The 12,875-nt window shown below is 37.0% G+C and overlaps 1 protein-coding gene across 1 annotated transcript in view; it reads right to left on the reverse strand.

Annotated features, from left to right (window-relative positions):
• The window catches only part of LOC126195385 (TBC1 domain family member 23), a 242,644-nt gene that overhangs the window by 47,225 nt on the left and 182,544 nt on the right, over positions 1-12,875 (reverse strand). Inside the window, exon 10 of the mRNA XM_049933975.1 lies at positions 10,499-10,668. Within this exon, the coding sequence (XP_049789932.1) occupies positions 10,499-10,668 (170 nt within the window). The remainder of the gene's footprint in view (positions 1-10,498; positions 10,669-12,875) is intronic.

Raw genomic sequence — 12,875 nt, forward strand, 5'->3', positions numbered from 1 at the left:
GCTATTCCAAAGTGCCAAGTTCAAGACAAAAGTAATACCTGATTTCATGTTTAAGAAACAAGGCACTTGTCTGGAAGTTCTGAAACTGAGTTTACTACACTTACAATTATAAAACCCTCATTAAAAATATCAAACAATGGAAAATCCAGGATGGAATGTAACAAGATTATGAGAAGGAAAGTCGCTACTCACCATATAGTGGAGATGCTGAGTTATAGATAGGCACAACAAAAAGACTGTCACAATTATAGCTTTCAGCCATTAAGGCCTCTGTCAACAGACAGACATATGCCCCCCCCCCCCCCCCGCACACAACTCACATCCACAACTGCAGTCTCAGACAATATCTGCCCGAGTCTGCAGTCATGAGTGTGTGTGTGTTTGTGTGTGCACGCGATAGAGTCTTTTAGTTGTGCCTATCTGCGACTCAGTATCTCCACTATATGGTGACTAGCAACTTTCCTTCTCATAATATCATTAAAAATGCTGTCCGGCGACACCACAGTGGAGTCATGGACGAAACAGTGGTCAACGGCCGGCTACACCACAGTGGTGTTGTGTGCATAATATTGCCCAGTGGCCAGACACACCACAGTGGTGTTGTGAGCATAGTATCACGCAGCGGCCGGTGACAGCACTTCAGTATCTTTTACATTCTGTTGATGTTTTGTTTAGGTAACAATAAGTTACACATGTCAACAAGTTTTTTGTTTTTATAAGTACTTGTGCCCTTTCATCATGGCAGACGAAAGAGACAATATGATTATTTACGATGAATGCGTGGACATCTTGTCTGACATTCCGGACGACTTGACCAATTGGGAAGAAGACATTGGATATCAAAAAAAATGAAAGTGAAGCAGAATTGTTGGAAGATAGGAAATACGTCCAAGAAGAATTCGGCGAATGCTCCGGTTGCCAACTGATTCGGATGAATCAGACGAAGAAGACAGTGCACAGTGGTCAGACTTTGATTTACCGAGGACCAATAATAAATTTGAAGGATCTCCAGGTCCCAAAGGAACACAGAGCATTGAGGATATCGCAGAACTATATATTGGGAATGATCTATTTGAATATATTAGCAATGAAACTAACAAGTATTGCAGTCAAAATTGCAACAGAAGGAAACTGGATAAAAAAATGCCAAATTTGTCGATGTTACGGGACTCAAACTTAGAAAATGGTGTGGGCCTGGTATCCTTATGACACTGTAAAAAAAGCAAGGATCAATGATTATTGGTCAACGAATCCATTGATAGACAAATTGATATTTAACAAAACGATGTCCCACAACCAATTCAGACAAATATTATCATTTTTACATTCTTCCAACAACAACAATAAACTGAATAATGCAGACTGGCTTTTCAAAGTGCTATTCGTAAGTGAATATTTTTCCAAAAACTTAATTAAATGAATATTTGAAACAAACAAATTTTGTATTTATTTATGCATGTGTATCTTCGAAATTTCATGAAAGTAGGGGAACGGGGTTGAGAACTTATGAGCATTAACAATGAGATTAGTAAAACTTAACAATTTATAATCTCCCAATAACGGCAAGAATGGCCAATGACAAGCCAAGTAATCTGAATTAGTGCTGCCGGCACCAAGTGAAAATACTCCACTTGATAATAAACTACAAAAACTGAATCATTTACAAACGTAGGACATTCTCTTGAAACTCAATCTTAATTTTTAATACACCTAAGAATCCTATCTGAGCTTAATGAAAGAACCAACCTTCCAGAAGAGAGAGAGACTTTTATTCATCAAAATGAGTAGCTTATGTCCACTAACTTGGGGCACGTGCTTTACACCAGCAGTAAATCTCAGAAAATCAGAGCCTTACATATCACGCCCAGCCTAATGTCTCGTACAGTGGAGTTCAGCACTGGGTCTTATTGGGCTGCTACACGGATGTCACATATCTGATGTAGGATACGACTCCTTTACAGGATGTCCCACAAGCACCTCCTATACCGTACAATAAAGAGTCAATCACAAAAGGCATCCCCATTCCTTTGATCTAGTCATCTAATAGGCAGCAGATATTTCTTCCTTAACTCAATAACAGATATCCTGGATGTCAAATTATTCATAAGAGGGGTGCACCAGAACTGGCATGAAATTGTCTGGGTTGGAACGGTTTATTCTGTCATTTCTGGCACTTACCCCACACCAGCCTGCACATTAAACCACATCTCATAATTCAAAGACACCTACATTGCTATGAATCTTTATTACCATATATGGTGAAATAGTAATTTAAGATTGAACAGTAAGCTTTTTTTTATTGCAGCAACTTTAGCTACAGTGTTAATGAACACATAATAGTTACGGAGTTAGACTTGGTGTCACAGAGCTTGCTTTCAAAGTTTGTTGCAAATTTATTTTACTGTATCAGAAGGATGAACTTCAGAAAATTGAGAACACTATCTGCAAGGCACAAGTCAGTTTGTGGTTAATGCTGATACATGACTATAAAAGACAAGTATATTAAGAATGATCTTTGAGAATGTAATTAGTGTATATATATTTACTAACAGAGCTGCTGTGTGGCACACTGTTTGATAATGATCAGTGCATTGTATTCAGGTACAAATAAACACGATATGTAAGAAATTTGATTTTTTTGTGGCTTGTCTATAGAATTCACCAGTGTTTTGCATAAACTTTCAAGTAAAGACACACAAAACAAGCTGTATGTGCTGTTTTTCCATGAAAACAGAAAAAGAAGTAAAGAAATAATGAAAGAGGCTATTGAAGCACTTGACGCAACTGGGCGTTTCAATCCCTTTTTCACCGAGCACGGTGGCGCAGTGGTTAGCACACTGGATTCGCGTTCGGAGGGACGACAGTTCAGTTCAATCCTGGGTCCGGCCATCCTGCTTTAGGTTTTCTGTGATTTCCGTAAATCGCTCCAGGCAAATGCCACAAAGGTTCCTTTGAAAGGGTACGGCCGACTTCCTTCCCCGTCCTTCTCTAATCCAATGAGACCGATGACCTTGCTGTTTGGTCTCTTCCCCCAAACAACCCAAGCCAACTCCCTTTTTCTATGCCCCCACATACACAAACTCCATTGTAATTGTTGTTTCATAATCTTCTTCAGTAGTATCTTCAAACTTGCTATAGTTGCAAGACTCTGCGTCCTCTTAATGTCATACTCAAAAGCAAGTGTGTAATGTTGTGATACCAGATGTAATCTCCTACTTATCACATCAAATGGGTGATGTTAACCAATGAAATAATCAAGTTTAAGCTAAAATTCCTCAATAGCGTATAAATCTCACCCCTCTAGTTAGGCAGAGTGCCAAAATTACAGGAGTTCATTGGTGTCATTTAATAGTTCTGAAACTTAGATTGGTATAGGATACCAACACACACGTTTCTGCAGTTCACTCTTAAAGAGATAAGGAAAGACAAGTCTGGAAATCAATAAATAACAACGGAGGCTCACATAGAAATGATCATGGATGGACATGAAGGTAAGAGATGCAAATATGAATCCAAAGCTGAAACATCCAACTTAAATTTAATGACATCATTTGAGCGTGAACGTGCTGGGAGAGAAATCAACTGGATGTCGATAAAATAGTGTGATCTGAATTCTGTCAATGTCAAGGACTTTAGCTGTTCATTTCTCCTCTACAGATTATATTAGATTAGATGTGCTTTTCTTTTCAATTGATCCATAGTGAGGAGATCCTCTAGGATGTAGAATGTGTCAGAAGAACAAGAACACAATAAATATTTATAATGAAAAACAAATATGCTAATGTACCTTCCACAAATCACAAGTGGAATGATCATCAAGAATATGAAATGAGTAAAAAAAATTTAAACTCATTTTCATTGATGAGGTGTTAACCACTGAATACAAAGATCATTTTACAACTCTTATTTACAATGACTGCATTATTGCATTGAATTAGTACATAAGTCAGATTGTACACACACACACACACACACACACACACACACACACACACCACACACACACACATATATACACATACACTCACACACTTCTAAGAAATTCATCAATGGAGTAGCAGGAGTTGATCACCAATAAACCTTCATGCTCCTCGTAAACTGAACTTTGACAGTTAAACTTTTTATGGCTGCTGGCAAATTATTGAAAATATGTGTTCCTGAATAATAGACACCCTTTTGGACCAAAGTGACTTTCCATCTTTCTGAAGATCATTCTTATTTCCAGTATCAATTCCATGAAATGAGCTGCTGTTTTGAAAAATTTCATTAAGGAATATATATTGGGAAGTAGTAGTTGATATCTCCAGGTACCTAAACAGCCTCTGCAGGATGTTCTTGAGTTCACACCACAAATAATTCTTATTACAAATTTTTGTACCCACAAAACATTATCTTGGCTTGATGAGTTAACCCAAAGAACAACCTCATATGACGTTATGGATTGAAAGTAAGCATTATATGTCAGCTTTTTCATTTTTATATCCCCTATGTCTGACCACAGTCGCATTGCAAACAGAATTGTTTAGGTGTTTCAGCAGTTCTGTGGAGTCCTCCTCCCAGTTGAATTTATTATCAAGTTGTAATTCCAAGAATTTAACACTGTCAACTTCTTCAATCTGTTTGTCATCATATTTTAGGCACATACTGGTGAGAAACTGGAAACCTCTTACAAGTTCTGAACTACACATAGTGGTGTCGTCTGCCGCCACCCCCCCCCCCCCTCCCGGCCAATTTCAGTGACAAAGAATCAAAGGAAACAAGTTTACTGTTACCAGTCACTGTTTTCTTGAAAATAGCCTTGAGTGATTGACAGGGCAGATTAACTTTAAATGCGAACATTTTGGTTAGGCATTACCGTGACTGTTATTGACATTAAACGAGACAACAACTTTACTGTTACCAGTCACTCTTAAAAACAAATGTTCCAGTGGTTATGATGAAATCAGCACTACCATAATGAAATGTTACTCCTCAGAACTTTGTGACATACTGAGTTACTTATGCAACGAATCCCTCCAGAGTGGTACTTTTTCAGATAGGCTTAAATATGCTAGTGTCAAACCATTACACAAAAAAGGAGCCAAATCATCCATGACTGGTAACAGTGAACTTGTAGTTTCATTTAATGTCAATAACAGTCATGGTAAAGCCTAACCTAAATGTTTGCATTTAAAATGACAAAGAATTACCTAGGAACCAAGTATTAATGTCCATGAAAATTTCATTAACCGATACTTTTAAGACTACACTTGATTAGCTATTTACTGCAATGTTTGTATCAACTGCAAACAAAACAAACTTGGCTTCTGGTAATGCTACTGATTGAAGGTCATTTATATACACAAGAAAAAGCAGCAGCTCTAAGATGGGCCCTTGTGGGATACCACATGTAATTAGTTCCCAGTTGGATGATGCCTGATTGCCTAATTCATGTGTGTTTCATAATGACACCCTTTGTTTTCTGCCAGAGATATAGGAATTGAATCATTTTGCAGCACTTCCTGTTACATAGTAATATTCTAATTTGCTTAAAAGGATACTGTGATTTACACAGTCAAATGCCTTTAACAGATCACAAAATATACTAGTAATCTGTATTTTAGTGTTAATAAATTAAGTACATTTTCACTGCATGCGTAGATAGCATTCTCGATATTAGAGCCCTTTAGAAATATGAAATGAGACTTGGACAACATATTATTTGTTGTCAGATGGTTAAGAAGCTAACTGTATAATAACTTTTTCAAAATTTTTGAGAATGCTGGACAGAAACTGGACAGTATTCCTGTATCTCCTTTCTTAAACAAAGACTTAACTTCGCCATATTTCAATCATTCAGAAAATTTTCCACTGATAAACAACTGGTTACACAGACAGCTTAATATGTTACTAAACTCAGAAGCACATTTTGTTGATATTTTACCACAACCATTAGAATATTCTGACTTTAAAAATTTTATGATGGACATTATTTCTGCTTGTGTAGTAAGGTTCATATTCGTGTTAGTGAAGTTATGTGTACTTTCTGGTCTGAGGTATTCCTTAGCAGCATCTACTGCAGCTGACAACCCCATCTTTTCAATAAAAGTTATGAAATGTTTGTTAAAAAGTTTTGCAACATTGCACACATCTGTTACCAATGTGTTGTTTACTCTTAATGCTATTTGCCCTTCTTCATGTGTGGTTTCACCAATTTCCTCCTGCACTATATCCCATCTTTTCTTTATTTTGTTACCTAGTGTATGTAAACAATTCGCCCAGGATAAATGAAGAATATAACTGTTTCTCCAATACAGTCATAGGTCAAAATGAAAACTGCTGCCCTAAGAAAGCAATCAAAGAAAACAGATTAAATGTTTCAAAATCTTGGATTACAAATGGAATAAAAGTATCTTGCAAAACAAAAAGAAGAAAATGATGACTACAGAGCTGAATCACGTTACAAATTATATTGTAAAATCTAATAACAAGATAAAAACTATATGTAACATAGTAAAAAGTGAAACAGGAAAAACTGATCAGGCAAATGAGGAAATTATGTTAAATGTAAATAATGAGTTGATTAGAGATACCTCCAAAATTGCAGACACTTTCAACAACTTTTTCCTTTCAGTAGCAGACAACGTAGGTTTGCACAGTTCCTCAGAAGACAGCTTAAAACATTTAAAAAATGCATTTCCGCAGAAGTTTTGACAAAATGCACCTATATCCTACCTCACCAAAAGAGATTTCTAATATTATTAGTTCTCTTAAAAACAAATGTTCCAGTGGCTATGATGAAATCAGAGCTACCATAATTAAATGTTGTTCCTCATAACTTTGTGACGTACTGAGTTACTTATGTAATGAATCCCTCCACAGTGGTACTTTTCCAGATAGGCTTAAATATGCTATTGTCAAACCATTACACAAAAAAGGAGACAAATCATTAGTGGAAAACTTCCGCCCCATTTCATTATTGGCAATATTTTCAGAAGTGTTTGAAAGGGTTATGTACAATAGACTTTATAAACAAATAGTACAGAAAAATATTCTCATTCGCAATCAGTTTGGATTTCAGAAAGGATTATCAACTGATCAAGCTATATTCACTTTAACAGATGATATATTAGAATCAGCAGTCAAACGTTATTACCACTTGGAATATTCTGTGATCTGGCTAAAGCTTTTGATTGTGTTAAGCATGATATCCTTATACAAAAGTTAAAATATTATAGGCTAACAGGAGTAGCTGGCTCATGGTTCTCATCCTATCTTTTTAATAGAAACAGAGTGTGTCTGTATCAGGTTTACCACATAAAAATAGTCATTCAAAATATGAAACCATGAGACAAGGGGTGCTCCAGGGCACTATTTTAGGTCCCTGTTGTTCCTATTATATATTAATATGCAATGTCACAAAATGCAAATTCTGTCTTATTTGCAGATGATACAAGTATTGGTATAAAAAACAGTACCCGCAATCTCACCGAGCAATCAGCTGATGTAATATTTGTAAGTATCAATGGGTGGTTCACAGTAAATGGATTGTCACTGAATTTTGACAAGACCTAGTACATACAGTTTAGTACCTCACAAAGAATACCTGACCCTGTAAGTATAATGTATTCAAACAATGAAATTACAGCTGTAGACAGTGTCAAATTTTTAGGGCTACAAACTGACCACAACCTAGATTGGAAAACTCACACTCTAGACTTAATGAAACGCCTTAGTTCATTCGCAGTATGCATGACAGCAGAAATAGGTGATTTAGAAATGAAGAAGTTAGTTTATTCGATCTACTTCCATTCACTAATGAGTTATGGAATCATCTTTTGGGGAAACTCCTCTCACAAAGAGAACATTTTCAAAATTCAGAAACGAGTCATTAGAATTATATCTGGTGTCAGTCCTAGATCATCATGCAGAGACCTCTTTAAGAAACTTGGTATTCTAACTACTAATGCTCAGTACATATACTCATTGATATCCTTTGTCATTCCAACATGTCTCTTTTTACACAAAATAGTGCAAAACATGATTATAATACCAGAACCAAAAACAATTTGTATAAGGCCTATAAAAGCTTAACATCAGTACAAAAAGGAGTCAAATACATGGGTACTCATATATTCAATAACTTACCAGAGCATATTAAAGGTCTTATAAGTGACAAAGATCGGTTTCAGAGTGAATTAAAGAACTTCCTGTTGGCCAACTCTTCTACTCCATCGATGAATATCTTCACAAGGATTATAGCTCATAACTCTGTCTGCATTAGAATTGTACTATATCCATGTATCTGATAGATATATATATATATATATATATATATATATATATATATATATATATATATATATATATATATATATATATATAGAGGGAAACATTCCACGTGGGAAAGTACCAGACTTATGCAAAAGGTTAAGATCCAATTTAAATATCAAATAATTATCAGTTACCCAAATATAAATTAGTAAACTGATGCCTTGAGATTTAACCTTCAAATGGGAACGAGGAAACGCCAAATTTCAAGGCATTTTGTACAGAACAAAACCACCTATTTCAAGTTGATACATTATCATTGACACAAAATGATCATGGAGAGGAAACCTTCCTAGCATACCTAAGGCCATAAACCCCTTGTCTAGTTCAAATTCATTGGTGATATCTTCCTGAGCTGGACCCAGGTCTAAGACACACTATCCTCAATTGTCTGCAGCCTCTACGTCCTCTATCACATCAGCTTAATCCAGTCCTCCTCAGCCTAGTGTGCCACATTCCTGACACTGACATTATTCACCTCTCTGAAAGTTCCATAAAATCTCTAGCAACATCAAGCCCACCAATGATCAACAGTACCTCTGTTCTGGTATCTAACATATCTTCTAAACTAAAAATTTTCTCCCATACAATCCAGAAGTCTGACTACTCACAGGCAGCATATGTGCAGTGATGAGCAATCCCTTGTCCCAAATACTGAAGGTCTTCACTGACAGGCATTGCCTACCAAATCTACTTTCCAAACAGATCTCCTGTGCCTTATGCACTTATGCACCTAATCTTCTAATGACACCCACAAACAAGCTGCAAAGAAGCACTCCTCCCTTACTCGATTCTGCCCCAAAATGGCGAAGCTACATACTATTATGAGAAATGAGAAACATCCCAGAGTGGTATTTCGTCACACACACAGTCTACAAAACATCTTGATCCATTTTTGTGCCACATCATTATCATATGAGTGATATCCCTGTAGAAGACACATGTGGAATATGCACTCATCCAACATATCCTAATCCAGTCTCACAATAAGCGGCAAGGCAACCTGTGAAAGCAGCAGCATATGGCAGCCATGCTACAACTTTCGCACAACCTTTTATGTGGGCACGACCAACAACCAAATGTGCATCCGAACAAATGCTTGCAACCAAACAGTGGCCAAAGAAAGAGTTTACCAACCAGAGGTATATGCTGTTAGGCACAAGAGGCTCAACTGCAATGACTGCTTCACAATCCATTCCAGCTGCATCTCCTCCTACTCCCCCCCACCTACACCATGCTAGTAACAGCTTCTCTGAATTGAGCAGATGAAAGTTGTCCTTATAACACACCCTTTAAACCTCAAATCCTCCTGGCCTCAACCTCCACTAGCTCCTACCACTTTTACCACAGTCCCCAAGCCCAACTTCACCCCATCAAGCTACACTCACACTGTTATATTTTCAGCTCTCTCTCTCTCTCTCTCTCTCTCTCTCTATCTATCTCTCTCCCTCCCACCCCTATCTTACTCTGTTTTATCTCTGAAACCACTTCCAACCTTTAGTGCATAATACACACAATGACCCACGCCTGCTCCAGAACAAGCTCACCAGTATCACTGTCCTATCATATTCCCTTTCTGTCTTTCCTTACCAACTCTCAACCATGTTCCCCTCCATGCATCTCCTTTCTTCTTTTACTGATTTCATCTAATATATAATCACATACCCACTCAAGATGAAATGCGAGGACAATGTGGTAAGTTGGACCAACATAGGTATGTTTGTGTGTGTGTGTTTTCTTTTAAGTTAGATCTGAAGAGAGATACTGTATTCATTATCTTTTTCTTTTGTTTATCTTCACGAACCACTGTTTATTTTGACAGGTCCCTTTAAAATTTTCTTAACCAAGTTATGGTGAAACAAGACAATATTTTTTACAGCTCATGCACACTAGAAAACAAAGAAAGTCACACATGTCAACTTATAAGTTGTTACAGGATGCTTAGAAAGATATGCCTTATGCATTTTAATTTCAAGAGTTTGCTTTTTTTTCTTTTTTTTTTTTTCTTTTTTTCTTTTTTTTTTTTTTCTTTTTACATCTCACCAGTAAAACACATTGGGCACATTTTGCCCATAACTGCATCCATTACTATAGACAAATGACATATGTCTAACTGCAATAAATAGGCAAAAAAAATTTAAAAAATTATCACTCAGCATGGTCATCTGATTATCAGCTGTGCACATACCTCCATCTTGTTCATCATCAATGCAGAAAACAGGGGCAACATTACGATAGCGCTTGCCCAACTTATCATTACTGCTCACATGTCTGTCGACAGAATTACTCCCTGTTGGGTTTACAATATACTCAAAAAGCTTCCCCTTCATTTCTGCGGATTTGGTCTTCATGGCAGCACTAGAAAACAAAGAAAGTCACACATGTCAATTTGTTATTTTCTTGGTACACCGGATTTAAGTTACACAATATATTACAGGCATACAGGGAAAACAGAGAGCCCATTTTTAAACAGGATAATAAAAGAAACTTTTGTGACACAGAAATAATGTAAAACACAAAAGTAAGAGAAATAAGTGACGGGTGGAGAAGTTGAGTGCAGAACCATGATAGCACGTAAATGAAATTTCTAGTCACAGAGTATTCGATCTGAAACTAATCATACATCAGTTCCAAATATTTATCTTAACCACAGGTGCTCAAAATTTAAGTCTGAAACTACTTTGTAACACCCAAACACTCTGACATGTTTTTACTCACCAAATAGCAGAGATGCTGATTCACAGTTAGGCACAACGAAAAGATTCTCACAATTAAAGCTTTCAGCCATTAAGGCCTTCCTCAACAAAAGACACACACACACACACACACACACACACACACAACGCGCGTGCGCATACACAACTTACACACACACGACTGCCGTCTCACCCTAGATTTTCCATTGTTTGACACGTGTTGGTTTTACCAACAAATGGCTTAACAACGAACACGGCAGGGCTGCCAAATTTAAAAAATATACTGTGAGTTCCATGGCATTATCTCCAGAACAGAAATTTCACTGCTTTTGGTCTATAATTAGGACAGATAGAAGAGAAATTGATAGAAGAGTGCTTTAGTGGCAGATATATAAGGATGGCACGCGGGGTCCCCCCCCCCCCTCTTGCGGGGACCCCCACATTGCCACCCGTGCCGCCCCCGTCCAGTCAGCCCGCACACTATTCGTTTGTCAGTCGACTCGATGGAATTGAGTTATCGAGTATTTGTACTTTCCTATGTAGCATGCGCATCCGCATCATCATATTTTATATGTTTCTGTCTGGCAGAGAGATAGCTAAGACATACTTACGAGAAAAGTAGCAGCCATTCTAGTGATCCTGACACGTTATTCTGTCTGGCATTTGTTCGGAAAAAGTTGTGAATATTCTACTGCTTCGTGATTAAAAAAAAGAGACTAATGGGAGAGATTCTTCAACACAAGCAAACAGGCATAAACACCCTTAATGATTGTGATTCTGTTATGCAAGCATTGTCTGTTTGTCCTAGATCTGACTATCCTACTTTGCACATGCTGTACAAAATATTTGCTTGTCTCCCTGCACCTAATGCCACAGTAGAAAGAAGTTTTTCAACACTGCAGCATGCAAAGATATGGCTGAGGTCAACATTGGAGGAGGCTCGACTTAATAGCTTAGCTCTGTTGAACACTCAGCCTGACATTGATTGTCCTATCAACAATGTAATTAACCAATTTTCCAGGAAGAATAGGCGCATAGAATTCATCATCTAAAGAAGAGAACCACAATTGTAGTTTTTTAATATCATAAGATGGCATTGTCTTGTATACATGTGTAATCAGTTTAAATAAAACCTTGATAAACTTTGCATGTGACTTGATTATTTTTTATTACGGTAAAAGTAAAGGTAGCTCAAGATATCTTTCGCACTCTCTCCTTGAGGTTTTTCTGTATCTGCCACTGGTTTGTAAGGGTACAATAAACTGTCCATGAAAATTGGAAAATAGCGAAGACAACATGAAATTTCAAGGAAATATCAATGACACATCCAATAATAGTGGGGCAACAATTATTAAGAGACTACATTTTATCATCTATCACATGCTATGCTCCATTAAGTCTACATTATGTAATAGTGTAAAATTGGTAACTGAAGCAAAATTCAGTAAAGATAACTTAATTTGTTTTGTAAATAAAACTGCCTTTTCCTGCAGCCACTTAATTTATTTATGCCAGGTGTGTTTCGCCTTTTTCACGTTCTAAGGCATCAGTGGGATGATTTGCTGACCTGTGTTTTCTCTCATCTGGTCTCGAGGTCGCACTAACACTTAACACTGACATATAAGCACAACTTTGCATTCTGACCTTCTCCACACTGTTCACCATGTTTCTCCTTCTTTTTTGTGGTGTACTATTGTTCTTTTGCCACTCGATCTAACTATTTTGTCGGACATTGCTTTTCACAAAGTCAATATTGCAACTCCATTAGGTGTTTCCTCTTCTTTGGCATGTGTTCTGGTACAGAATATATATACTAGACCAAAAAGGAAAAACTCTCCAATAAATTATAAGCTCACCAGAAAAAATATT

The sequence above is a fragment of the Schistocerca nitens genome, chromosome 7 (assembly GCF_023898315.1).
Source record: "Schistocerca nitens isolate TAMUIC-IGC-003100 chromosome 7, iqSchNite1.1, whole genome shotgun sequence".
NCBI lineage: Eukaryota > Metazoa > Arthropoda > Insecta > Orthoptera > Acrididae > Schistocerca > Schistocerca nitens.